Raw genomic sequence first — 27888 nt, 5'->3', positions numbered from 1 at the left:
TATTCTGAGACAACGTAATATTGCTTTACAACACCAATAAATACATTTAATTTCCAACAATGCTGTATTTGGCTGCAGCACAAAGCTCATTCGAGCAGCTGTGCTCAGGTGCCAATTTCATTATCTGTATCAAATTGCTCTGTACCATTTTGTTCAATTAAAATTCTAATTAAGGTATATGACACCTTAACTAAGCCAGTCAGGGGTGGGCTTCATTTTCCATTCTGCTATAGTTCGACCCTTGGATGAAATCCTCAACCTGGACATGTCACATTGCTATCTTGCTGTGTATTCATCCTGTCAGGGCTGTAATTGTGTTCAACGCTGGCCTCAGACTTTTAAATATCTCACTTACTATGTACAGTGCAGTGGCATGATTTTCGCATAATTTGCTATCCAAAGTGCTTGCATACTCAAATCAGAATTATTTCCCTGCACAATGTAAATGTCATGACAGCAAATGTGTAATGAAGATCCAACTATTCACTTCGAAATAAAAACAGCTCTTAGAGGATTGTTTTTGATTTATCATATTCAAGAGGCTTCTTGGCAAGATGGTAGCCCATAAACAGGTGAGATTCAATTGAATGATTTGCTTTTCTGGAAAATGCGATACCCCTGTGGCCTCATGTTTTGAGAAAACCACTCAAATCACAGTTTAGAAAGCAGAATATTCACTGACAGAGACGTGAGACTGTGAATCCCTGTCCTGGATCTCAAATATGAACACTGTACACATATACGATGAAGCTTTGAACAGTTGCTAAAAGCAATAATGCAATTCACCTGGCTTAAATTGACCTCTGTGGCACAACACACAGCACACAACAGAAGGGAGCATTTTATTTGTATCAAGCAAACTAAATATGTCTCTGCTAACCTTTACCTTGAAGCTTATATGTGCCTTTTGCATTAAATAAATATCAAACAAACAAAAAAAAAACACTGTCATTTTAATGTTTCTGCAATCATTTTGTTGGATTTTGTTGAAAGACACTGAAAGTATGCAACATTTGTTATTGGCGGTAAAGCCTAAATTTCATGGCACTAGAACAATGTGAGATGCCTTTGTGCTTCCACATGGTGATTAAATAGAAGCAGATATTGAGAATAAGGGAGGCCACATTTTGTGAGCAATAATACATACCTTCTGCGTCAAAGAGGTTTTAATTTGGTTTAATAGCAAGTTTTACGATATAGACTGATGTTGTGTTGGATTGCATTATGAAGGTATTTCTGTTCATCTCTCGCCAGAAAGACCTTACAATAGGACGGCAGACATGACAGCAAATCAACATTGTGAGCCTTGGAAAGATAATTATTATTGCTGGAATATTGCATTTGATTTCTATATTTTACTGTTGGATCTAAGCATCTTATTGCATCCAAAATCATGACTTCCTCTGCATATTCAGTCTGTCTGTTTGAATGAGCACATCCCCTGGATTCCTATTTTAACATAAAAAATAGTCTACTAAATAAAAAAATCTAATTATCTACTAGTTTTGTTCTTTTTTGATTCATATTCTAAATTACTCTATTGGGTTGACCAAGAGAAATGTATGAAACTAGGCTCTTTTGAAACCGCAAGGATCCAAAAACATTTTAATTTCAAGACAAATGTCGCCATCAAGTGGTAAACTTTTGCCATTACACCAACGAGCCTTCTTTCGTTTCACCCTCCGTGACTTGTAAATCAACCCTCTGCATACAACGAAGCCGCCTATTGGTCAGTAAAACCCCTCGTCTCCTCAAGCTCATTTCTGATTGGATCCTTGAAACCCAACAGCCAGCACGTTTCCATTAGCTTTAGCCATCTCTAGCATTAACTAGCTCTAGGATAAAAGTCTGACTCGGACAATCAACAGGTTAGTGTTTAAGTTAATATACTGTAAGTGCGTGTGTGCATTAATTACACACACATGCTTGCGTACGTTATTAAAGCCCCACGTACTTCCTTAGTCTTAAAGTTATCGTTACCAAATACTCGGTTCTGATTTTTAAGAGTTTGCTAATTAGCATTGAGTTAGCAGGGTTAAAATTTAAGCTTTTTTATATATATATATATGATGAAAGAAAATGAAGGTAGTGTGGCATTGCGTACGTTAATATAACTAAAAACTTGAGTTTACAGTATTCTCCAACATATACGGATTGGATAACCAGTACGTTACAGTCAGTTACCATGGTAACAAGCCACAAAATATATTCGGCTAACTAACGTTTATATTAAACTACGTTAGCTTGTTCTGTACATGCATCGTTATCGCATCAACAACGTGCTAATGAGTCGCTTAAAATAACGCAGACGACGTCCTTTTGCGTAAAGGTATGGTCAAGAAAATGAGGCTAATGTTAGCTTAGTTAACCTTCTTACGTAGTTAACGTTATAGCCTTCTTACGTTGATGTATCGCTGCCGTTAGCATGACAGCTGTGTTTTAACCGTCACCTAACGCTACGTTAAAGTAATTGGATACTAGTTGTTGTGCTTATTAGATGTCCAGATATGCAGTGGATCTCTATGCGCTTAAACTAGGTTATCCCACCTAGTGTTGCTGTGTGAGGAACAGCATTTGTGGTAACATTACTTAGTTAACGCTATATCTTATATGAAGAAACACCGCAGTGTTTTATAGGCTTCTAATCCGCTTTGCACGTCTTAATTCTAGGGATGGGAGAGGCGCCTGTGTTGATCCTCCAGCACCTGACGAGTGGCAGGTAGTGACGGTGCAAAAAGCAATGTTGTAACTGTCCTTCTACAATGAAGAAGATATTCAGCTTCACCAAGAGAAAGAAACACCCGTCCGGTACTCCTGACAATGGGAGTGTGCTTTCTGCTGGCTATGAACTTAAAGAAAAGGACCTCGGGAAGGTTCACAAGGCTGCCTCTGTGGGAGATTTGGCAAAGCTGAAGCAGCTGGCTAAAAAGAATGATATCAATCAACTTGACAAGGAGAACAGGTAAGTGGGATTGAAGCACTTGTTGTCAAATCCTTAACAGTGTCTGATCTGATCTGAACACATTGTTTTGGAGCCCTTCCCCCCCCACTGTTTCATCATATGTTCGCCTTCCACAATCAACCCTTGACTGCAGCCATGCAGATGGACCTCTATCTTGTGCTTTTGAAATAAAGCCCTGAAGCACTAATGATAATGTAGCAGCCCCATGGTATATTGTTGAGTGTAGTACAGCATATTTTTTTGTATAGTTCAGCTGAGTTGTGGTAAAACAATGTCCAGTATCTTTACTGTTAACAGCAAATGTACTTGACACCCCACTGTTTCTTATCTACTTATGTTTCAAGGTAGGATCTAATTACCATTCACAATTAGTGTGTGTCAGAAGTCACTGAGTGTACGTATAGTACTTGAGGCAATTTACAGAATGGAAGCAATAAGTTGATTGGATACAAATACAAGCAAAGGGTGACCGTGGCTGAGTGGAGAGCAGGGGCCGCCTTTCAATCAGAGGGTCGGCGGTTCGATTCCCGGCTCCTGCTCTGCTAGTCTCATGTCAATGTGTCCTTGAGTAAGACCCCAAAAATGTCTCCCGTAGCTGCGTCTACGGTGTGTAGATAGATACTGAATTGTAAGTCGCTTTGGATAAAAGCGTCTGCTAAATGACCGTAATGTAATGTAATGTAAGTAAGGCCTCGAATAATAATACCTCTAAGAATACTTCTAAGGATCAATGGTAGTGCTAACCCTGTTTATTGAGAATAAGAATGCTTGCATATGAAAAACTCTCCTCTACTGTTACAGAACTGCACTTCATATTGCCTGCGCCAGTGGACATGTTGAGGTGGTGCAATTCCTCATCGAGAGCAAAGCTAAGCTTAACCTATGCGACAATCAAAATAGATCTGCCTTAATGAAGGTAATCCTGGATGATGAGACTCCACCACAGACTGATTCTTCTTTTCATTTCAAATATAATTGTCGTGATCATAGTTGGCCAAGTTCCCCGTGTATTGTTTCAAGCCTCGTTCGGGCCTCTGGAATCACAGTCATTCTCCTCTACATCAGGCAGTGCAGGGCCAACATGAGCGCTGCGTGAGCGTACTGCTGGAGAACCACGCCGAGCCGAACCTAGTGGACATCAATGGCAACACGGCCCTGCATTTGGCAGCGAACATCCCGTCCATTTCCACGACCGTCCTGCTGCTGGAGCACGAGGCTGACATCAATGCACAAAATAAGGTGATTCTGTCTGCCGCAGTACAATCAGGCTGATCTTCAGTCTATGCAGACGTAGTGTCATGTTACCAGATGTGTTTGAACTCTGATAGATACAGGGAAGACACTAGGGGTTGGACAATATTTGGTATATTTTAAAAGAAGGTAGTAACACATATCATGCCATCAAAAGCTCCTAATAGCAGTCTTTATTGCAATAACCAAATATGGCCAATAGGGGAGGACCTCTTAGTGTGTGATTGTTGCAGTGAGAAAGATGTGTTGTGCTTATGAGTTGTCTGGATGCATCTTATGCGTTCAGTGTCTCTAAGCTTCAGTAAAAATATGAAATCAAAAATGCCACCTATGATATTTGATACTCGGCGTACGATGAGGTGTTGCTGTTCTGACGACACCTGTCCAACGAACGGGGTCGTTGACTGTGACTATATTTTCAGGAGGGATTCACACCCTTGACTGTGTCAGTGCGTGAGGACCACATCGAGATGGCTGAGTTTCTCCTCAAGGAGGGCGCTGGTGTGAACTTTATGGACCAAGCCCAAAGGTCAGTACGAAACAAGGACACGTTTGCAATACATCTCCAATAATTTGAATGTCGCTGAAGTCATTGTTTTTTTTACCTGCAGGTCCCCGTTAATGATCGCTGCTGGTAATGGACAGATTGGTATGTTGCGGCTGCTCTTGCGGTTTGATGCAGATATCACACTAAAGGATACCAAAGGATGGTCAGCTGATGACTACGCAGTGATGAATGGGCATCATCCGTAAGCTGTGCTTCTTTTCTTTAAACATATGTCCCTACAGTTGTGTGTCTTTTGTATTTTATGCATTTATGGTGGTTGTTACAGTTTAATTCTTCCTCTTTTTCTTGTTAAGGCTTATGGCATTGTCACTGTCTTGTCTCTCGTGTAGTTGTTCCCTCCTGATCATCGAGCACAGCACCCAGAGGAATGATGGGCCTTCCCTCTCCAATCAAGGTCCGAACAAAAAGAAGAAAAAAACACTGTTGGGCAGTCCTTCCCAAGACGTAGAAGCAGGCTTCTCTTTGGGAGGACCAGCCACTGACAAAGATGGTAGGGAGATACGTTTTCATCACACACTAGTGGATGAAAGTGGTGGGAGGATATTGTTATGTCTGTTAATTATTGACTGTGATTATTTTATTTATTCCTCATGCATTACCTCTTGACTGGATCTAGAGCATGGAACAAATGAAGCAGGGGGAGGTATTACTTTGCTTAGATGCGCTTTGTTAGCAAAATCAGTCAAAAGCTGTGAGTTTTGTGCCAGTAAAGATCATTCATATTTACTAAGAATGGATACTTAACCTCTCTTCAGGAAATGCACTTCTGTATGCTGCTTAGATTGTAGCGCTTTGTGCATTGTACTTTGTCTGCTTCTTAAGATGTAGATGCTCTCAAGATCTCACTATTTTTAAAGTTTTGAGATTAAAATATGACTTGTGATGAAGACTTTTCTAAAATCGATTGAAGTGAGGCTGAAAATAAGCTTTGCCGCTTTTTTTGCAGATTTTGAAGACAATTCTCAGTCGGAGTCACTAAGCCGGTGAGCATAATCTTCTGGTGAGATGTAACTCACTATTACAATTGGCTACCCGACTCAAACCGTTCCTCCTTCCTCCTCAGGGTTTCAAAAAGTGCTGCAGATGAATGGGCTTCATCAGAAGATGATGATGAGTCGGTTTTAATCGAAAAGGTTGGTGCTACTTTTTTTTTGCAACTGTGTTTTTCTTAAATATCACTCTGGCCTTCATCTCATATGCTGTCTTTCAGAAACCACAGAAGGTTAACCTAAGGAAAATGATTGCATCTAAAAGAGGAGAAGGTACTGAGACATTTTTTTTAACCTTATTCACTTGTTAGTGTCCCTCACAAGTTTGTGGGTTTTTTTTTAGAAGTGATCTTGTATCCCTGCCTGCCCTGTAGCTTCAGCACTGCCTGACAGATCCTTGAGCGGTACAGAATCTGAGCCAGAGAGTGAGAATAGAGTCCAGAGAATCCCATCCCTCCCGAAGGCTTTACCATCCAGAGCTCTGCAGCACCCAGTAGATCCCGCTCCCTTCCATTCCAAAGCACCCCAGATGACCTCTACCCCTCTTCCCAGCTACAGAAAGGTAAAGTACTTGTGTTGAACTTGCATTTCTATGACACCTTTCTCTCCTATTTGTCCTTCTATATAACAAGCAGAGGAGCAAGAGAAAGGCAAACTCATGGAGCAGCCTTCAAGTAGTAAAGAGAGGTCAGACTCTCAAGAGGGAAGCCCAGAAGCAGAGGAGGAAGAGGAGGAGGAGGAGGAGGAAGAAGAGGAGGAAGAGGAGGAAGAAGAAGAAGAAGAAGAAGATGAGGAGGAAGAAGAAGAAGAGGAGGAGGAGGAGGAGGAGGAAGAAGATGAGGAGGATGATGAAGATGAAGAAGAAGAAGAGGAGGAGGAGGATGAAGATGATGATGAGGAGGAAAGTGAAGAGAATAAAGAAGAAAATGAATGTGATGAGGAAGACGATGACAAATGTGTTGCATCTGTCGAGGCCGACACTAATGGATTTAAAGATATACAAAAGGCTTCTGTTACCAGTGTCCTTAAGATTATTGACGGTGCTGATGCTCAAAACACTCCTGGACCTGACGTCTCTTACAGCAGTGGAACTAGTCCTGGTACTGTGGGGGAGAATGGAGAGGTCAAAACAGAGACTCAAAGAAATGACACCGTCTGCCCAGCTGGAACAGCAAGTTACGCAACGCCAGCAACATTAGATGTAGAGGAGGATTGTGTCGTGTCAGCCATTAGGGTCGAATCCAAATTTTCGGATGAAGACGACAGCCATGGGAAGGAATCCGTGTGGTCATCAGACCTGGGTTCAGCAGGAAACATGCACACAACATCCAGACATCACACGCAAACTTGTTCCCCTACTGCGGTTAAGGAGGAAGAGTTCGAAACCCAGATGGAAATTGCTGCTGACCACTCCTGGAGCAATCAACAAAACAGCGGTGATACAGTGAGCAAGGACAGTGCCGATGAAGAGGAGAATCAAACGGGGGGACGCGGTCGCAACACGGTACTAGCTAATCGGAGAAATGTTGCGCCTGAGGATGGAGTTGAAAATACAGAAGGCTCCTCTGATGCTGGATCAAACAAAGAAGCTTTCAAAGGGGACAGACGCAGATCCTCATGGGGCTCCTCATTAGAGGACAGCGACACAGACCTACCCAAAGAAGAAGAGGTACATAGGGAGACGCATGATCAGAAGAGTGATGTTCAATCATCACATTTAAAACCAGAAGCAGCAACTCTGCATTCAAAATGCTCATTACCTCAACCAAACAAAGACCACCTGGATACCTCGTGGGATTCTTCATCCCCAGTGGGAACATCTCCAAAATCTCAAGTCTCACCTCAGCCAGTGAAAGATGAACCGTTGCCCTCTTTGGGATTATGTTCAACAAGCGCTCCTCAGTCCAAAAACAGACCAGCACAAGCAGCAGTAGATGAATCAGAGTGGGATTCTTCTTCTGCAGATAATGACCAGAACGATAATGGCTCCTTCGCTAAAGGTGATGCGCAGTCACCGGTTTCCAAAACAAATATTGTAACCGCAAACCAGACTGGAGAGCTGCAGCGTTCTGGTGGCTCTAGGGAAGAAGAAGAAGATAAAGAAAGTGTTGAGAAAGAGTCAAATGACCCCTCCCCTGCAGTGTCACCAGTAGCTGAGGATGAAACAACAACCAGAGGCCAAACACTAGATAACGATGACGTCGGACAAACGGATGGAAAATTTGACTTGGAGAATGAGAAAGGCGATGATAGTAGCTGGGACGACAAAGATGAAAGTGATGAGTTAGAGAAGCAGGAGACAACGGTGAGAAAAGAAGGTAAAGTTGGTAACGCCTTGAAAACATGTCTTTCTATCCCAGCTAAGTTGAGGCCCACAAGTGCAATAGACAGGAAGTCAGAGGGAGACGAAGACGATGAAAAGGCTCCTCAATCCATAACTGATGGAGAGGATGAGTATCCAGAGGGAAACAGGCCGGAGAAGGAACTGCTGGTTGGTGTTCAGAAAGACAATCCCAGCATAGACGGTGAGACAAGTGAGGACTCGGACAGCCTGGACCAAAAGCTGCAGTACGATTTTGCCAGCGCCACAGTCAAGGTGTCTGACGAAGACGACGAACACAAAGCTAGATTAACTGCTTATGTTCCTCTGGAGAACAGAAGTGCCGTCGTTCCCCAGCCAAGAGTGTCATCGGAGGACCTCAATGGAGAACCAAAAAGAGCAAAAATGTCATCAAGCCCTGCCACCAAAGACCGTGTCACCGCTGGTCAACGCCACGATTCGGAGGGGAGCACATCCTCTGATGAAGCGTTGCCTCAGACTGACATCGACGATGTTGACGTAGACTCACCTGATGAGGCAGAGAGCATAGGCATGAGAAGTCAAGAGCTCAGGAACATTGAAGAGCCTGTCCTTCAGGTAAAACAGGAATACAGCAGGTAGTTTTTAGGTGTAGTGTAGCAGTTTGTGAAATGTAGTTTGACCTCTTCAAGCACTCTGACAACACACTCGCCCGCGTTTGTTTTCATCTGCTTGTTCCCAGTTTGCCTTCCCTTTCATTAGAGATGCCTCTTATGGACGCACACACTCGTAGAGGTAGGTTTTAAAGCACATGGTGATGAGGACATTGCTTTTCTTTTACACAGAAAGAAGATTCCACTGGGGACGAGGATGATGATGATGACCAAGAGGAGGATAGAGATGACGAAGAAGAAGACGTCTCAGATGAAAACGATGAACCTGAAGAGAGCGGAGACTCCCTTGACGCCACTTCACCTGTTCCTGAGACGGAAGTCTCTAAAGATAAGAAAAGAGGTAAGGAGCAAATCATTTATAACGGCTGTTCTCAACATGTTATTAACAACTCAATTTCCACAAATACAAACCCATTTAGTGCATTTACATGCAATATTGCACTCTGGGTTTTAAAGAAAACATTTTCTGAAATGGAAAAACAAATACATTTAAAAAACTAAAAATGTAAAATAACTTTTAAAAAAGGGTATAGATCTCATGTGACAAGGTTGAACTGTAACAATGTGTTAAAATTCAAAATTGTTATCGATAATATTGGGAAAAAAGCTGATTCGATGATTTTTAGTATATGAGTTTCTCTCGGGATTATTTTAGCCCTTAAATCAAATTGTGGTAAACTCCTATACCAGACATCCTGTATTGCTCTGCAACCACCACCGCCCACTTTTCACTTATATCATCGTAATTAATCTGCACCTGTTGAAATAGACTTCCTGTCTGAGCTGGGTCTAGAGAAGGGAGAGGAGGAGCAGGATTCTTGGGACTCTGAGGTACGGTAGAGACACATTCTGGACTGTCTTTGTAGGATCAGACGTTTGCCACACAGATTCTCACAGGGGGATGTTTCTCTCTTTCAGTCCCGCTCCGATAACCCCGATATGCCCCGTGCAGAGAAACAAAGCTTGCCCACTCAGGATCAAGAACAGATGTCCACTGTTGAGGAAGAGATTAAAGGAAGTAGGTCTATTTCATTTACTCCTTTTTTTGTTTTCAAAGCAATCAAACCATTCCAGGCACCATTTCATGCTGCAAAAACAGTGTGACCTTATTTAATACAAAACTGCGCTTTTGTGTGCATGAACTATATTTGTCTGTGGGTAATGGTTCCGGCTTTCTTCTTTTCATTCTAAATATGGTGAAGAACGTGCAATGCAATATCATTTCCGTCAATCAAAAAATATCCTTTCCAACAATATGTTAATTTCTTTCGTAGACTTGTTTTATGTTCCCTCTTTTGTAAGAGGGGAAGGAGGCAATAGGATGGCAGATCTAGAAGCTCGGAGGAGTGTAGGCAGGCCAAGAGGCAGCCAGGGAGAGGGTATGAATGTCTTGACTCACAAGTCAGAGGAACAGCATGAAGTCTGACCATCACCCCATGATCACCATAAGAGAATGCATGCAGAATGCACTACTCCACCCTGCTTGCTGCCCCCCTTGAACCCCTTTTTTTTTTTTTTTTTTACCACTTATCAGCAAATATTAACAAGGAATTGTAATGCTTGTCTGACGCCTTACCAAGTATCTTCATGCTAAATAACCATGAGCTCATTTGCATGGGAATGCATTGCACAATGTTCTGCCAAACCCACCCAGCTTCATTAGAACTTTTTTGTTTTTCACAGAAGAAGTTCATTCCGTGTCTAACATGACGGACATGTATTGTCTCTTGCAGTTGAGATCCATAATGATGAGACTGGAGGCGAACATGTTGAGAAAGACGACACTATACAGAAAGAGGTGGGTTCAACAACTCAATGCCGTAGAGGGTAAAATAAACTGTGATCTGTTGGAATCAAATAGCAACGTTGTTCCTTTTTACCAGACTGAAAAGGCAAAGTGGGAACCTCTCCGTGTTCTGAGCAAACTTGAAGGAGACAGCGAACGAAAGACAGGTAAATGTTGTCACCTGAAGCAGCGTGGTTCCTGTTGATCTAAAATGTAAGAATGTATTTGAAGAAGAGCTGTTTGTATTGAACATGGTGCTTTTGTTTTACTTTGACAGACTTAATGGAAGAGCTTGGTCTCGGTGATGTTGATGATCTTGAAGGTAAGACGAAATAATGAGCTCTCTTATTTAAAAAAAGAAATTGGATTATATAATAGTCACAAGGTGGTTGATCATCTAATGCCGCTGTCCCTGCTGGTAGATTGCCTGATACCTACAGAGTAGGTATTAGGACCCACTGTCTTTCTTACGCTTTTGTATAAAATTGTCTGTCTGCATGCAACATTGGCTTAATTACCCTTTTGTATTTTCCTGTCATCAAACTCTTTGAAGCTAAAAAAGCAGGTCAGTAAACATGAACTAGAGGATTAGACAAGCTGAACTGTTTATTCTGGTAGCTGTAGTTCCTCGTTTGAGACCTCAGTATGATGGAGTCCAATAGCGTTACAGCCTTTCCTTGTTCTCTTGTGTTGCGGTTATCCCAATGTTAACTGACCTCCATCCCTCAGCGACATCAATGCCATGTTTTGTTCATTGACCCATAACTTCTTGTGTTAATGACACAGATGCATCCGACTGGGACTCGGCCAGTACTGCCAGTAGGAGAACCCTGCCTGGCCGCAGAATGCCCTCCCCTGGACTTGAGGAGTTCCCAGAATGCTCCTATCCATCTGTTAAAGAGCAGGATGAAGACATTGCTCCAGCAGCACCCCTGATACCTCAGAGGAGCATCGACTCTGACAAGACAATGCCCAGCACACCCCTTCAGTCCGTGCCCCAACCCCAACCCCAGCCTCGAGCCAGGAAGATGGTGCCTCAGAAAGCAGAGAGTGAAGAAGGTAAGGCATACCGTTATTTTACTGTCTGAGGCAAAACCATTTTCTTTCCAAACTTGTTCTTAAGGGAATGTTTTAACAGCATTTATATAAGAATAATTGTGTCCTCATATAATTTTTCTCTGTCTTTATATTCTTGCTCTCATTCAGAATCAGATTGGGAGCCAGACAATGTTGTGTCCTCTTGCAATACAGCCAAAATTGACAATCAGTTGCAGAATATAGCTGAGCTTCAGACAGTGGTCACACCAGGTAAGTCTCACTGGACTTTTTAAGTACCGTCTACAGATATTTGTGTGCACATGCAATGTGCTCTGGATAAATACTCTCTGTTTCCTTAGGTTCCCCTGAGCTCTCAAAGGTGGCAGAAGACTGTAAAAGTAACAGAGTAGAGTCAGACAAGCAGCAACAAAAGGTGAGAAATACTCAGAATATACCATCACTACCACAATTATTCCTGACACAACATCAACATTCATGCTTTCCCAGTTACATCAAGTCACATTTCATGGTACATACAGTATGTGCATTTATGTAAGTGCGGTTGTATTAAAAACAACCTATCCGACTTTAATCAAATGATCTACTTTGTGCTCGTCAAGGCTTTAGGGGCCCTCAAAGCCTGTGTTTCCCCTTCGATCCGTGTCAAGTGAGACATGTGAAAATGCAGTATTTTAGAACCTCTAGGCGAGATCGAAGACTCACAGTTTTTGTAGTTTTGGCTAATTGTTAGTAACTAGGTTGATCATCCCAAATATTGGCAGAAAAACAATTTAAATATGCATATGCCATTGTGGGACACAGCTTTAAATTCTTAACGCATGACAGCCACATCTCTTGTTCTGGCCTTTGACAAATTGTTCAGAAAAGAATCAAATCTTGTCTGTGCCAGAAATCAAATGTTCAGTTTGAAAGTGTAACAAATAAGTGCCAAACAAGTTACTTATCCCAAATAACATTCATGTAAATATAGTCTTTTCTATAATTAGAATGTAGTTTGTTAACATTATAAGAAGGATCTGAGAATGTAAATGTCTCCATATTTATTTTAATATTGTGTTACTTTATATGTCAGTCATATATGTATGTATGTTAGTATTTAGTCCAAACTTGTTTTTTTGTGCATTTTTGTCTTCTCTGTTTTGTGTTTTTCCTTGTCCACCCATGCCATCAAAGGAGATAGATGATGCAATAGATACATGTGAGTTAGATCTGAATAACCCAAGTCCATCTGGCCATGTGAGCTCTGACGGTCGAGAAAGGGATTCAGACTTTAGAGATCAACGCAGTCCTGAAGGAAGAAATGAAGCGAGGGATGACGTTCCATGGGAGAATCGTTACGAGAAGCTCTGGGTAGAAGTGGAGAAAAGGGAGGTCAAATCCACCTTCAAGAATGTTGCCGGGGAATTGAAAGAGAAGTTTGGAGAACTGCTTAAATCAAGACGCTCTGCTGAAGACGTCACAGAAGAAGAACGGGCCACGGCTGACTCTACTTCCGCAGAAGAAGACTCGAGTGATGAGGAAGAAGGGGAAGTCATTGTGCGCCCCATGGCCAGAGCGAGGAGTACCGTCCTTCTCACCATACCTGAGCAGAGGGAGTCTGGACTGGAAGACTCTGTGACGGAGTCCACCGACAACTCCCTATGCGAGGACCGGATGCAGCTCCGCCAGCCCCCAGCGAGTGAGAGCAACAAGCCAGATCTACTCACTGAAGATGTTCTGGAGGAGTGCAGGTCTCCTTCACCTCAACTCGCCACAGCACAGGGACGCCGCTGCATATATCCTGTTGCCACGGCTTTTACCGATGATCAATGCATACCCGTGTCTGATATTGACCGGAGCACATCCCTAAAAGAGGAGGCACAACTTGGGCCATTCCAGAAGCCACATCTGGACCTAATGTGGAGGAACAGCGCTACTGAACTAGATGAGGCTGAGAGGAACAATGCCGGTTCAGAAGAGGATCCTGAGGAAGTCACCAAGGCTCACCCCACCTCACTAAGCAGATGTTCAGCTTCTGTCCCAGGTGTTTCTGATGAAGAGCTGGAAGAGGACATGGGAAGATTTAAACTTGAGGTAGGGATCCTGAAGTATGTCTTCCTGGTTTTGGAGAAAGAAAAGACCCAACTCCAGAAAGAGGTAGAGGATGGCCGCCCCGCCTATAGTCCCTTCTTCATCACCTCACTTTCTCTTCATTTCATCCGTGTACTTCATTCCATTTCTTTTAATCAGTTGTGTTGTTCATTGCCCATGTCTTCATTTATTTTCTTTAGATTTTATTTCAAGTAGAAGAGTTCATCTTGCATGTTCTCCTCACATTTGTGTCTTTTTAACTAACATGTAGACTTCGTTTGTTGAAGGTCATTTCCACTGCGCTCAAGTAACCTTTGGTACTGACTTGCAGTTAGAAAAATCTTGGTTGTTTGGCAAGTGTGCTCCAAAACCAAACGTTCACTCTTATGTGTGCTTTAGTAGTGACTTGTCCTTCATCATGCATGGACCTCGCATGTATCTTTATGTTAAATAAGTTCCGTTGTATGAAATCTTTTTTGAGGTTATGTGGTGTGAAGATTGTACAAAGAAAAGCCTTCTTTGCCCTAAAAAGAAGTGCTGTTGTGATAATACGGCAATTAGCATTTGACATAGAAATGGTCATTTTGTGGGTGAAGTTAGTCTTTATACACACAGGATGAATAGATTAATTTTTTTGGGCCAGCCTTTTGTTGAGTGTTTTTGTTGTTTTTGTGGAAAGAAACCATAGAAGGAAACATATTGTTGTGCTTTGTCATTGCTACACAGTTTGGCTTTTTCATTCACAGAGAGAACAACAACAACTAATGTCTGCAATAGACAGTGAGATGTCAATGTAAATAGCATACAGTATAAACAGCTAGAGGTAGTACTTTAAGAGATAGTAATACTGTAGTGTTGAGCTCAAGTAGAATTAGCAGAGAACCTTTCTAGTTCTTGGATGTTTACCATTCATTTTTAGTGTGTTCAAAACTGATGAGATTTTACTCAGTTCAGGTTTGCCACAGCATCATTGTAATGTGTGGAATTGTGCATCCTTATAATTAACTGAAATTACCATGTCAAATAAAGTAACCACACTAAGGTGTTAGGTCTCCGATGGGAGGGGTGACACTAAATTATGTATGACAAAGAGTACAAGTCCCTGCTCCAAAACGCATCTCAAGGCTGGCCCCAACCTGTTTCATGAGAGGAATAATCTCTCGAGTCCAATTATCAAATATTTACCCTTTTGTCTTTTCAGGTCGGCAAGGAGACGACAAAGACTGCATCGGAGGAGCAAAACCCCATAACTTCCTGTGACACTGGTGGAATGGCATTGGAAAAAGCGGGTGCTGAGAAACCTGAGACCAGGTTAGGATCCCTGTCAAGTCGAGCTGGAGCAACTCACCAGGAACAGCAGTCTGTGGCCACCAACAGGTATGCCTTGTTGTTCTTTTGTGCAGTTTTAGGCCCTGACAGTTATCAGAGTTTAATTGTTGCTTTCAGAACAACACATCCAAAATCTACAAGAAAAGTTTTTCCTTTTGGGTGTGTGCTCTTTTTCGATAAATGCACTTTTGCTACATTTCTTTTTCACACATATTCAACAAAAGGAAGTGAGTCCAAGTCCCCAAAGTGTAGATGTCACAACGTATTGACTGTCAGGTTTATTGCTCTCCATAGCATCAACGGGGCACCAGTGCAATTGCATCTCCCACCCCAGCAGACCTACAATAGCAACAGACAGGAGGAACCAGCTGTAGAGGAGACCTTACAGCTGGAGCTGGTCAGAGGGGCCCGGCGCAGCAGAGCCCCTCAGACCAACACTCATGTCAATGGAGATCCTCTGTCCGTGTTTGACGATAGCACTTTAAGTGAATTGTCCGACGATGAAGGAAGGTATATATGCAGTATGCTTTTTTTTTTTGTATCAATTTCACCTCTTTGTCACTTACTCGTAAGGTGTGTTCAGACTGAACGCAAAGTCAATTAGACAGGCAGCACGACTTAACGAAGCTAACGGAAAGAAGTGAGTAGACGTGAACAGTCACAGATTCGCTCTGTTTAAATAAATAAAGGATATAAATCATGTGTTTCCGAAACTTCACTTAATGAACATACATAAGGAAAGAGAAAACAGGAGGAACATAAGAGAAACTACTGGAGTTGTTGGTAAGTTAAGATCATGTTTGTGACAAATAATCAGAATAATCTGAGGCAGAACTTTGCATTCAGTCCAAACAAACCGTTACAATATTGGTGGTGGGTGATCAACAGGATGCAATTTTTCTTAATTCTAATGATTTTCTACCCACATAGTTGCATGACTAACCACTGATTTTCCAAAATAAATCAATAGTATACTGCATTATACCATTACAACTCTCCAATACAGCTCTCTTATCTTGACAACATGCACATCAGTTTCCCAAATAACCCCTTTTTTTTCTTCCCTGCGTTTTCATGGGCTCAGGTTTCCAACCAGTGGAAAACAGAAAAATGAGGTAAAACACAATATCTGTTTGGAACTGGATTGCAATTTGAGTACAGAATAAGAAAGTGAATAATATAAACGCCCCACTTTGGTTCCATATTCAGAACCCTGAGGAGGTCGGGATGGCAGAAGACTTTGATGAACTCACTCAGTCATCCGACACGGCCACAGAGGACGTCGACTCTCCCACTTCAGGCTATCGCCACGCGTCCCTCCTCATTCAGAAGCTGGACTCAGCCACTTTGGGTACTGATTCAGCCGATTCAAATGCTCATTTATATTTTAATAATAAGTAATTATTTATGCCTTTTCAGGACTTTTGTAATTGAGTCAGTTTGTTAAGCAAGATCTGGTATATGCTCCTTAACTGGTAAGACTTGCCATATTATCCCTCACAGACGCGAGGAGCATGGTGAAGCTGCAGAACATTTTCCACGAATATGAGCGCTCCATCCAGAAGGCGAGGAGTCGCCATGGATACCTGACAGACAAAGTGAGCCAGCTGGAAATGGAGAGGGCCGAGTTGAAGAGCTCTCTGGAGGAAGTTAAAGACGTTAAATCTGCCTTGGAGCGCAACCAGCTGGAGCTGCAGACCGAAGTCACAAACCTCAAGTGAGAACAACTTCCTTTTCTCGAACGCTAGAGTACTCTCCGGCCATTTCCTCTTATGGTCTTGCTCTCTCTTCTCATGGTTTCTCTCTGTCTGAAACGTGGTATAGATTTCAGCTGAAACAGGAGCAGGAAAATCGCCGAAACGCCACCATGATGTACAACACAACCAGAGACAAGCTGAGGAGGATGGAGGAGCAGCATCAGTTGGAGGTACAGGAGAGGCAGAAGGTGGAGCTCTCCCTCAGGAATCTGGAGCTGGAGATGAGAACACTGGTCAACAACATGAAACAGGTACACTCTATTTAAACCAACGTGTGTTTTCACTACATTGATGTCAGCTATTGTTGTGTTTTGATATTGAGTTAACATAGCTTTATTGATTCGATCATTTCAAATACAGTAATGTATTTTGTATAAAAAAGTAATTCTCAATATTTTGTATTCACGGTGATGAGATGCTGTGGAGAGTTGTATCAGTCTCTAGCTTGTCCAGTTGTTGTTGTTGTTTGGTGTGTATGTGATGGTGACCGATTAGTGGTTTAAATGTCCTCCATCCAGCTCGAAGAGGACCACAGTGAGACCCAGAGACTGCTGGCTCAGGAGCGCAGTGCTCGGACGCTGCAGGAGAATCTGCTCAGCAGCCATCTCCGGAAGCAGCAGGAGATAGAGGACGACAACAAGAGGAACATAAGCAGAAGCAATGAGGTAGTGGGATCCATTGTTTTAGTTTGGTTCATGGTTTAGATGATATTCTAACATTTTGCATCTATTGATATTGTTGTGTTATAAGTGGCTGTAAATTAACTGAGTGCTATAGTTTAGTGCTGCTAATAGAAGATTAGTATTTATAAATTTTTTGGAATAAATCCTACATTTAGAAAATAAATCAGTAAAGACTCGATGCAATCTTAACTTAACAAGTTGATTTCCTGTTCTCAGGCCTTGTCTCAGCTCACTGAAGCCAGTGACAGGGAGAGGGAGTTGCTGCACCAGAGTGCTACCTTTCAGGAGCAGCTGACCATCCTGAGAACTGACCTGGAGCGTTCGCATGCCAACAGCAGTCTCAAAGAGAGCCACCTTTTGGATGAGAACGAGGCTCTCAAGGAGCAGCTGGAGGATGCTCGGCGAGATCTCAAACTCAACACCGAAGCCCTGACCCAAACCGTCTTCAACTGCAACAACCAGGTGACCACCCTGAAGTCTGAGTTAGCTATGACAACAACCCGTCTGGACAATGAGCGGCAGACCCGCGAAACGCTGGACGCAGAAGTCGAGTCCACTCGTGTCCGCCTGGCCGGAGCCGTGAAGGAGGCCGAGCTCTGCATGGCGGCTCGCACAGACACAGAGAGAGCTCTGCTCCGGGAGAAAGAGGAACACCAGCGTCTTAAAGACAGACTCACAGGTCAGTAGTGGGAGGAATGGACGGACAGCTCCAACCATCAACCAGGCCCCGTGCTTTGTTTCAGGCACATTCCACGCTTAGAGACGGGGAATTTATTTATCAAACAGGCACATCAGCTTGAAAGAGCTGTTTGTGACCTTAAGTAGACCTTATGTGTAATTCATTCATTCATTCATTTGTGCATATCTGTTTAAGGGGAGTGAAAAGGGCTTGACTATAGCAGATTTTAATCAATTCAGTTTCAATTTAATTTAATTGTATAAAGCAGCTGTTGTTATGCGCATCTTTTTTTCGCTTAACTGGGAGCTGGTTTGTAACTCCTACGGTTTTTATATGCACAGGAGACGCGGCCAGTCAACGCGAGGCGGTCAACAGCCTGTCCCAGAAGCTGGCCAAGGCAGAGACTCGTGCAAACAGCATGGAGAATGAAGTTCATCGGGCCACGCTGCAGCTGACGGAGAAAAGCCTACTGCTGGAGGTCCTGCAGCGGGAGAAAGACCAGGCGGCTGTACGCGTCAAGGAGCTAGAGTCGGCCCTTCACACCGAGAGGGAGCAGATCAGCCGCGTCGGAGCGCGCCAAGAGGCCACGCAGGAGCGGCTCGCCCAAACCCAGAGTGAGGGCATGCTACTGCGGCAACAGCTGGAGGAGGCCCAAAACAAAGGCGTCGCGAAAGAGCGCGCTGTGACGGACGCCCAGGAGCGCTTCAGTGACATTCTGTCCAAGCTGCGCTCTGACAGCGAAGAGCGAGTACAACTAGTGGAGGAGAGAAATAAGGAGCTCGCCAGCAAGGCTGCTGATCTCCGAGATCAGATCTACAAATTAGAGGAAGAGAAGAACGAAAGAGAGGTAAGATTAGGACTCTGTAAGAGGATTACCTAACCTCTTCTCCCAGACCCAGTTTTAGCCTTTCTTGGATCTCCCTTTTTTATCTAATCAAACCCTGCTTTCTTTGGAATATGTCTGAGCACAGACTAGTCTAAGGCAGCTGCAGCAAGAGCTAGCTGACTCACTGAAGAAGCTGTCGATGAGCGAGGCTTCTCTGGAGGTCAACACACGCTACCGCAATGACCTGGAGGAGGAGAAGGCCCGGCTCTTTAAAGACTTGGACCGGGTCAAAGGAAAGGTAACGGCAGCGAACAGTGACACCTTGTGGCAGCATATTGTCACCACATCAACGTTTCCACCTGTGTTCATGATTATGAGACGAACACTTTTTAAGCTGTACTGAAATTAGATGGCTCGTTATTTTTTTAAGTTGTGTCCTCCGTAAGCAATGCTGATGAGGTGGATGTTCTGTCTCTATCATGTAGCTGGAGGAAAGCGAAGACCAGTATGTGCAAGCTGAGAAACGTATCAACGGTCTGAAGAGCATTCTGGACGAGAAGGAAAAGGAACTCACCACTGCTGCTCAGAAACACCAGGGGGCGCTGTCAGCCTCAGCAGCTTCTGACACCACCATCAAACAGCTGGAGCAAGCTGTGCAACAGTATGTACTGACACATTCTGTACACACATAAAGTAGAGCTTGAAAACTCCAAAACACAGGAATGATTGTATATTCACTACATAATGATAAATGTATTGTCAGCCGTGAGTCTAGATCATGTGTTTCAGTGTACAGTGTGTGAGTATTTGTGATGTCAAATTAGGCTCGAGATAGAGAACGCCCGGCTGGAAGCTGCTGCGAAGCAACAGTCCAACAAAATTGATGCACTTCAGAAAGGGGCTCAGGAGTCTGTCATGGTGAGTGTTGTGAACTTAATCCAATTACCCAAACACAAATTTTTTTTTACTCGGCTTCTCTGTGGCAACATATTTATTTTTTGACGTCAAATAGCTGACTTTACGCTGTGACGTCATTTTAAGGTATTCAATCTTTTTCCAGCTGTCTGACTGTGCGCCTGGAGGAGGGGTTGGTATTGTGGATTTAGGCTTAGTTTCTTCGTGTGGGTTTACCTCTGTTTTTTTTTTTTTTTTTCTACGATATAAATCGCCAGAAATGAAAATGAAATGCACTTGGGCTTCGTGGGTGTTTTGCACAAGCTGCTAGACCAGAAATCAAACATGTGGAGGAAGTAAAAGCTTTGTGTCAGTTTGGGGGTTTTTTCTCGGTGACATCAACATGTGTTTTCTCTCTTTACTCTGATCTTGGTATAAAGGGTCTTTCACTCCTTTTCACTCAATCTGCATGATGCATGTTTGATCTAAACTGTCCTCTCAACTTTCCAAAAATGATAAACACAAGACAACCGAAACACAAACAAAAGCACCCTCTCCACATTATGTTTAAATGTTTAAATACTTTTCTTATTTCTGTAGGTCAGAGGTCATTTGGAGGACTTGGTCACAAACCTCCAAAGCAGTAAGATGACTTTAGAAGACCAACTCACTCGTGAGGTTGGTGGCATATTTTGTTTCCTCGCGCAGAAAATCTTCAGCTTAGATTTCCATTTCTTACTTTTATCTTATTGAGTTCATCAATGACCAGTCTGAGCAGGGAGTTCCTACAAAAGAGTTCCTTAAATGTTCCCTTCTCATGATCACCAAAAGGGAAATAATCTGACTTTTTTAAAGCGTGTTGTTTGTGCAAACAAGATGATTAGAATATCACACATAAAACAGAAAAGTAGCCCTATAAGCATTGGTTTAACTATTTTGATCGTGACTTATTGATATCAATGAGTCATCCAAAACTTAACTATTCAAACTCAAAGTTTTAAGGGGGTGTTGTAATACATTGATCTGGATTGATTGATAAATCGACTCAATGATCAGTGATCCAATATTATCAATGCACAGTGAAAAATCATAACATATCTTTAGGATATGCCTTTATTTTGAAATTCCCACGGAAAGTCTTTGTCACCATTTCTGTCCACTCCACACCTCCTTCCAAAAGGCCCAGAAAAGAAATTGTCAAATCACATTTGAGTTGCTTTTTGGTCATAAATGTAACTGAATGTGTTATATGGGCATATGATGTCTCTGAATAGAATCAAATCAAAAACGTATCTTCGCTATATCAGCAGACATTATATCGTTGTCCAAAGAATCAATATGATATTGCATCGTGGCGAAACGTGTGATTTACACCCTAAACCCTTTCTGGAAAATAAGAACCAAGTGAATGTTTCAGTCTTTTTAAACTTCTACTGATAGATTCTAGTGAAGAAATAGAGCCGGTTAAACTAATGAGAAATAAGACACAATTTTCTCACAGGTGAGAGGAACAGTTTTCTGTTTAACCAGCTATCTGAACTTTGATCATTGTGACATTGTATCTTTTGTATATTATGTATATGTGTGATACTTCTCACCTGTGTCTTTCTCTTCCTCAGGTCCAGAAGCAAAGCATGCTGTCTCACACGGCCCAGGACTCTCAGGCCTTGTGGGAGGAGGAGCTGAAGGGCCGCTCTAAGTTAGGCCTGCGCCTGGCAGAGCTGGAAAAGGAAAAGGGAAACCTGAGCACCCAGGTGATCATAGTGGGGTGTTCATAAGCAGGCTAATATTGTTGTATATGATGGATTAATTAATACAATGCCCATGGTTTGGGCCTCAAGAGTTATTGGCCTGTTGCCTGTGTTCCAGATGGAAATAGAAAAGAAGAAAGCCAAGAAGATATCGGAGCAGAAGAAGGCTGTAGACACCCGGCTGGATCAGGAGATGAATAGAAACACAGAGCTTCAAAAAGAAATGTACAGGTGACTCCTAGCCTCCTCCTCGCTCCCTCCTCACCCACGGCAGCACTCCTTCCTACTATCTAGACACAACTAAGATCCAGTAGCGCGCAGTCTGTCTTTCCCGGCTTATGTGGCTGTGCTGCTCTAATGTGTGCACCAAGTGGTTTTACCTCCACACCTATCAATTCATAATAAGTCCCTGAAGTTTGTGTTTGTCTGGTGTTTTTGTGTGTTAACTTAATTGCGACTGGTTTGTGTATTATCAGAATATTTTCTGTGTGTTGTTTTGATGTGTTTTTAATCTGAACTTGTCACAGTTGGTATAAATGAGTTACATGTAGTCAAAGCTGGTTGCAACTTTGTTCAGTAGGTGAATAATTACACTGTTTGGAATAATGGAATAACTTTGCATATCATTAGTTAAGCTGATATAGAGTCTCTGAGAAAGCCGTGCGTATTAGGTCTTTACTTAATTCTCGATTTGAAAAAGACAGGTTTGTATTAGATATTCACTTTGTACTTAGTTATTTGTTTACTTATAGTATTTGTGTATGTGTTTTAGGTTGCGTACTTTATTGAAAACTGCTAAGAAGAAGTTGCGGGATCAGGAGACGGGCGGAGCTGAATTTGGCTCTCCTATGAGCAGTCTACAGGTGGACCAAAGCAGGCACGGCCGAATGACAGAAAAGGTTTGTCTGTGTGGTAAAGCACTAAGATTTGGGTGTAAATGCCCTAAATAATATACTGCTACTAGCGCTAATCAGTCTTACGTTACCAGGTGGACGATCTGCGGGTGCAGCTGGAGAAGGAAGGGTCCCGTCGCAGCCAGCTGGAGAAGGTGAACGGCGACCTTAAGGATCAGCTGGCCTCCCTGAAGAGCTTGAACTGCAGTAATGACCAGCTGGAGAGGAGTAAGAGGCAGCTGGAGGAGGAAGTGCTGGACCTGAGACGCCGAATGGAGGCTTCTCAGATGGAGCAGAGCCAGGTGGAGCAGTTCCGCCATGACGCAGAGGAGCGGGCCCGTCAGGAGATAAAACAGAAACTGGAGCAGGTCAACATCTTCCTGCAGGTAAAAGCCCCGTCGGGTGTATTTTATTGATTAATGTGAACGAAGTCCATACCTCAGCAAATATTCTACACAACAGAAATATAAAAGAAACTTAAATAAATGATGAAACAGACTAAAATCTGAATAATAAATCTACTGAATAAGTGAGTTGTTGTGTATTTATGGACATGTCTATTAAAACATCACTCAGCCTGATTCAATATGATTGCCTGTGTTCGTCTCTCAGTCTCAGGCAGCATCCCAAGAAGCTCTGGATCAGATCAAAGCGACCAATGAGGCCAACCTGCGCTCCCAGCTGGAGCAGAAGATCCGGGAGCTGGAGGGGGAACTGGGCCGGGCCCGCACCACCCATCATGACAGCCTCAACCAAAGAGACTCCACTCGCACAGAGCTGGACCGATACCGCCAACTCTACACAGAGGAGCTGCGCCTCCGCAAGTCTCTGGTTGCCAAACTAGAGAGGTGAGATCAGGTTTCCATGGGGCAGTCGGACATAAACGGTGCTGATGCTGACAAACCTGTAACGTATCAATGGCTTCCCCCCCCCCCCCCCCCCACAGGGCCAACAGTCGGCTCGAAGATGCCAATTCCAAGTTGCTCAACGAGCGCAGCAGGTCTCTGATCACCAGCAGCATCGCAAACGGTAGCCTCGGAGGGCCCTCGCTGGACGTGGGCTCTTTGGGTTCACCAGCACACTATGGGGCCACACTGGGGCCCCTCAACAGGAGCCTAGGCCTGGGGCTCTCCCTCCTAAGCCCTGTAACCGACGGGCAGAACAGCAGAGTGGAGGATTACCTAGCCAAGGTCTGTACAGGCATTAATTGACATAGTCATGGTGATTACAGTGGGATATTTTTTTTTTTTTATGGAGGCCATTTTCATTTTCCATAGCGTCATGGTTGTCAGCGTTGTTATTGTGTAACTGGTGCCGTTGTGTTCAAAGATGTTGCTTGTTGTACACAGGTTAGTGTGTTGTTGCGTTGTCATACCTGCAGAGACGTGTTTATCTGTCAGTATTAAGACACTACACGCCACATATTTCAGATTGTGGAGAAGACATTGTGAAAAGAAATATTGATCTAATTGACCTGTTCCCCCCCCCCTCTACAAGAACACCTTCAAAACTGGAGCCATTTCTTCCCCCCCCCACTCCTTCTCTTCCTCCTGCACGTTGTTTCTTCCTCACTCTATCTCTGGCCTCTATGGGAGTGGGACTTTACTTCTAACCTGTCTTCTATTTCTCACTCTTATAGCTTCTAGCTCAAAAGTCTGTCTCTCACCTCTCCTCTCTTCAGCCAGACCCATAACCAGGTTTGTAGACGTGTTTAGCTCGCTGTCTGACTGGCTGCTATTCCCTTCACCTTGCCGATGGGCCTACATTCAGAGCTCTGTTCACATGCCAACCGTGATGGTCAGGGTTTGCACATTGAAAACGTAGTAGAATGTAGACTTTAAAAAAAAAAAAAAATACATTTATTGGTCCTGATAATTGCAGAGCTTTTTCCTGCTTCATGTTTCAGGAATTACTTAAAGGATCCACACTTTGCTTAAAGTGACGTAACACATGTCATCACTTAAAGGTTTAATGGCAAAAGAATAGGATAGAATTTCACTTGTGAAATGTGCAAGAAGCCTGGGTTTTACATTGTGCGGTTCGTTACGTGACTGACTGCACTACACTCTGACTCTCTGCTTTGACTTCCTCCATGCTCTGAAGTCCACTGCTAGTAGAGATGATGATGTGGGCCTTTTTAAGGAGAATTAGTTTATTCTAAAGCAGATTTAGTAAGCCACAAAAAGACGATGTGAAGACAAATGTTGTTTGGAGAAATGCTCAATGGAGCGACAAAATGGACAGATTCATAACAGGACCTAAAACAGATGAATGAGTTAAAGCTAAACAGGACTTTTTAATTTATTAAAGGTTTTTTAACGTGTTAATTTGAATTAATAAAAAAAGATATAAGAAGATGTACCTTCCAGAAATGTCCATGTCTCCATATTTGTGTATAAACTATATTAATTATAATAGTGATACAACTTAATTTATACAGCACTTTTCACAACAACGTTGCAAAGTGCTCTACGAACACAGAACCAGGATTACAACATTTCAGGACTGATGAGGCAAATAAAACCAGACAATTCAAATAATACAAAAATAGAATATAGTAAACACGTACCATGTGCATGCTGTATGTTTATGTCTGTGCATGTACACCAGCACCTCTAATTGTGCATGCATAGAGAAATACAATTCTGGAATAATAACAGTTTGCAGAGAAATACCTTTTATCCTTGATATGTTGCAATGCAGACCTTTATGATTTTACATGTCAGTTATCAATATGTGTAATATTTATGTGAGGTTCATTCATTTATTCACTAAAAGCATTGAATCGCTTCTTAAAATGCAGCTTGGTGAAACTATTTGCATCATTTGGGGTCATCGGTTGACCGTATTGACTGAAGATTTAAAGGCAACATCAGAACTCTCCACCAAAGCAGAAAGCTTGCATGTTTGATGTCCTGCTGTGTTTCACATAATAGTCCTGATTTCCTTGCAGTGTTTTTTTTTTTTTTTTTTTTCCCACTATCCATTCACCATAGTATTGTGTTTGGTGGTGAAATATCATTTGTTTCTGTGTCTTTTTATTTTTAAGGCCACATTCTTTCAGGCTGATATTTTCCACCAAACACATTCCATCTGAAATCTAACGACATCTTTGCCTTTTTTTTTCCTTCCCAGATGCAGAGTGAGTTGGATAGAAACATATCAAAAGAATTGAACAACGGTGAGAGCACTGCGGCCGTAAACGAGGCACTAATCTTAGCCGTCTTAAACAGTATTTGAGTTGTGGCTGCTGCTCACTGACGGTCACTTTGGTCTCTCTCTGGTCGTCAGCCACAGCGGAGCTGGACGGGACCTCAGCCCGGATGTCACCCGTGGGCTCCGCCTCGAGGGTGGAGCTGGACCCCGTCAGCAGGGCGACGCAGCAGTACCTGGAGGTACTAAAGAAGAACAATATGATCTGAACACGGTTCACAGCTGCTCCAAGTCATCCTTATATTTATAAGTCATCCTTATATTTCAGCCATTAAAAAAAACAAAAAAAAACAGTTATTTAACACCAAGAATCGAACTTTATCCCTTCTTTCATGAAAGAAAGCAAACATAAGGCATATTGCACTTAACCACTCAGGAGCAAAGGGCGCGACTCATATGTATATGTGTATATATTGCATCATTGATGGGTACAATTAGCGAGAACCTCAAAAGTATTTGTTTTCCGTCTTGACTAATTCCATTCAATCTGTAAGTTTTGCTTTTATTAGGACAATGTAACGATTTGGATCTTTATTTGTGAATATTGGTGTTGCTGAATTTAAATTTGTAAGTATTTGATGTATGCATCATTAATAATTTTGCCAAGATATTACATTTGGTACGTGCCATCAAATGGTGCAATATCTGTCTAGACTCATTGGAGTATTGTGTGTATTTTATTTATTCATTATTATTTTTTTATGAACACGATATACTTGAAGAAGACGAGCTGGAATACTCTCTGGCTATTGAAACAGGGTGACTACATTTATACATTTCAGCTTTTGGTTCGCTCGCTTTTTAAGGCCACCAAAAGTGAAACGCGCGTTTGTTTTTCGTTAATTCATTTCATAAATACTGTAACAGATTACATATAGGAACATATTTATGACGCCTGTACATTACAGAAGACTCTAAAGTTGCAAATAAAAAATAAAAGTAAAAAAAACAACAACTTTGTTTTGAGTGAGCCATTGATGTCTGGAGTGGACATGAGAAACGACAATAAAATGAGCAGAGATTCATAAATCCATCTCTTAGTTTGGTGTGAAGGGGTCTGAAATATGACTCATTTGATTTGGTTTTATTATGTCTTAATCAAAATTGTCCAGATATTGACGGAACAAAAAAAAAAAATATATATATAATGAAACAAAATAAACTTTGAATAGCATGTAGGACAAACATGCATACAATTTACACTGAATAGAAATATTCATAAATATAAAACATGCATATTTAACTATTACAAATGTTACTTATTATACAAATAGTACTTGAACTTAAATATGAAGTACATTCACAGTATAAGTCCCCCCCCCTTTAACCCTGCTTTTTACACCTCTGATAGATAGATTCCAAGTATCTGACTGAGTAGTTATGAAAAGATGATTGATGAAAGTATGTCCTTATTGGATTCAGTTGAGCTGGAGAAGAAGAGTATACGTTTAGCACTGACCTCTCTTATGCTTGAATCACTCTGGATTCTTGTTGCCGTGTGCAGAAGTTGCTTTAGATTCCAGGTATCTCAAATTCGAGATAATATGCAGCTTTTGCCATCAATATTTCATGCACAGCCATTTTTAGCCCACCCCTCATTAGTTATGTTTTGATGTACTTCACTTTACCCCCCCCCCCCACACCACCACCACGTCTAGCACTCCCAAACACATGAAACTTGATGATACGCGCTGGTTTAGAAACCATTCCCCTCACTTATTAAAATGAGACAATGTGTTTATGATTGCCCCCCTCTGGTGTGTCTCTCTTCCCTTTGATCCGTCCTCTCTGCGTCAGACTCAAATGTTAGATATTCAAATCTGGTTACATTTATTTTTGTTTCCTTTACAGCAGATGGGCACATCTGACAGACTGACTATTAGGTGTTATTATTTCCCCTTTTTTTTTTCATACACTACACGAAAACCTCGTCTTGATTGAGGAGGTTACAACCGTTGTCGTAAAGCTTTGGAGGCGTGCGAGAATACTAATAGACAGATTCTGAAGAGGAAAAAGTGTTGAAAGGGTTGTTTGTGAAAAGCAGCTCAGCTTTAAAACAAGCCGCTCCTCACTGGGTCATCCTCCAGCTGAGATGCCCGGTCTTGTTATCTCAGACTGCCAGTCCAACGACTCTTAAGAAAGAACAAGGTGTCGGTTTTCCACCTCAAGCCGAGGACGCTTCATGAGGTTGTCAACTGAACGGGC

The 27888-nt window shown here is 42.4% G+C and overlaps 1 protein-coding gene across 2 annotated transcripts; it reads left to right on the top strand.

Moving 5' to 3' along the window:
* Positions 1–1812: 1812 nt before the first annotated feature.
* ankrd26 (ankyrin repeat domain containing 26) lies at positions 1813–26638 on the top strand. Of its 2 annotated transcripts, XM_068722983.1 has the most exons (45): positions 1813–1868; positions 2671–2962; positions 3764–3878; positions 4028–4201; positions 4636–4742; positions 4825–4962; positions 5111–5271; positions 5398–5424; positions 5728–5764; positions 5845–5914; positions 5992–6043; positions 6145–6332; positions 8915–9083; positions 9513–9574; positions 9662–9761; positions 10018–10122; positions 10477–10541; positions 10627–10696; positions 10807–10851; positions 11316–11588; positions 11736–11837; positions 11927–12000; positions 12762–13661; positions 14860–15035; positions 15282–15497; positions 16072–16102; positions 16197–16338; positions 16491–16704; positions 16812–16995; positions 17263–17409; positions 17644–18106; positions 18448–18953; positions 19078–19230; positions 19418–19593; positions 19757–19850; positions 19993–20019; positions 20427–20504; positions 21446–21580; positions 21696–21808; positions 22350–22476; positions 22566–22856; positions 23083–23318; positions 23417–23660; positions 25606–25651; positions 25762–26638. In XM_068722983.1, the coding sequence occupies exons 2-45, from the start codon at positions 2763–2765 to the stop codon at positions 25890–25892; spliced, it is 7164 nt and encodes a 2387-aa protein (XP_068579084.1). In that variant the 5' UTR covers positions 1813–1868; positions 2671–2762; the 3' UTR covers positions 25893–26638. The 2 variants fall into 2 exon arrangements, with proteins under 2 accessions (XP_068579084.1, XP_068579085.1); XM_068722984.1 differs by lacking the exon at positions 19993–20019.
* The last annotated feature ends 1250 nt before the right edge of the window (positions 26639–27888 follow it).

This window comes from Cebidichthys violaceus, unplaced genomic scaffold (genome assembly GCF_023349555.1).
Source record: "Cebidichthys violaceus isolate CVI_PGR_0920_01 unplaced genomic scaffold, fCebVio1.0.p SCAF_3, whole genome shotgun sequence".
NCBI lineage: Eukaryota > Metazoa > Chordata > Actinopteri > Perciformes > Stichaeidae > Cebidichthys > Cebidichthys violaceus.
The sequence above is the reverse complement of the archived record's forward strand: the minus strand, read 5'-3'. Positions and strand labels throughout refer to the sequence as shown.

Bases quoted from the DNA above. Each gene is read 5' to 3' on its own strand.
- ankrd26 (XM_068722983.1), top strand. From the start codon at position 2,763: ATGAAGAAGATATTCAGCTTCACCAAGAGAAAGAAACACCCGTCCGGT. The intron at 11,838-11,926 runs GTAAGTCTCACT...CTGTTTCCTTAG, and splicing joins TCAGACAGTGGTCACACCAG to GTTCCCCTGAGCTCTCAAAG. The intron at 18,954-19,077 runs GTAAGATTAGGA...GTCTGAGCACAG, and splicing joins AAGAGAAGAACGAAAGAGAG to ACTAGTCTAAGGCAGCTGCA.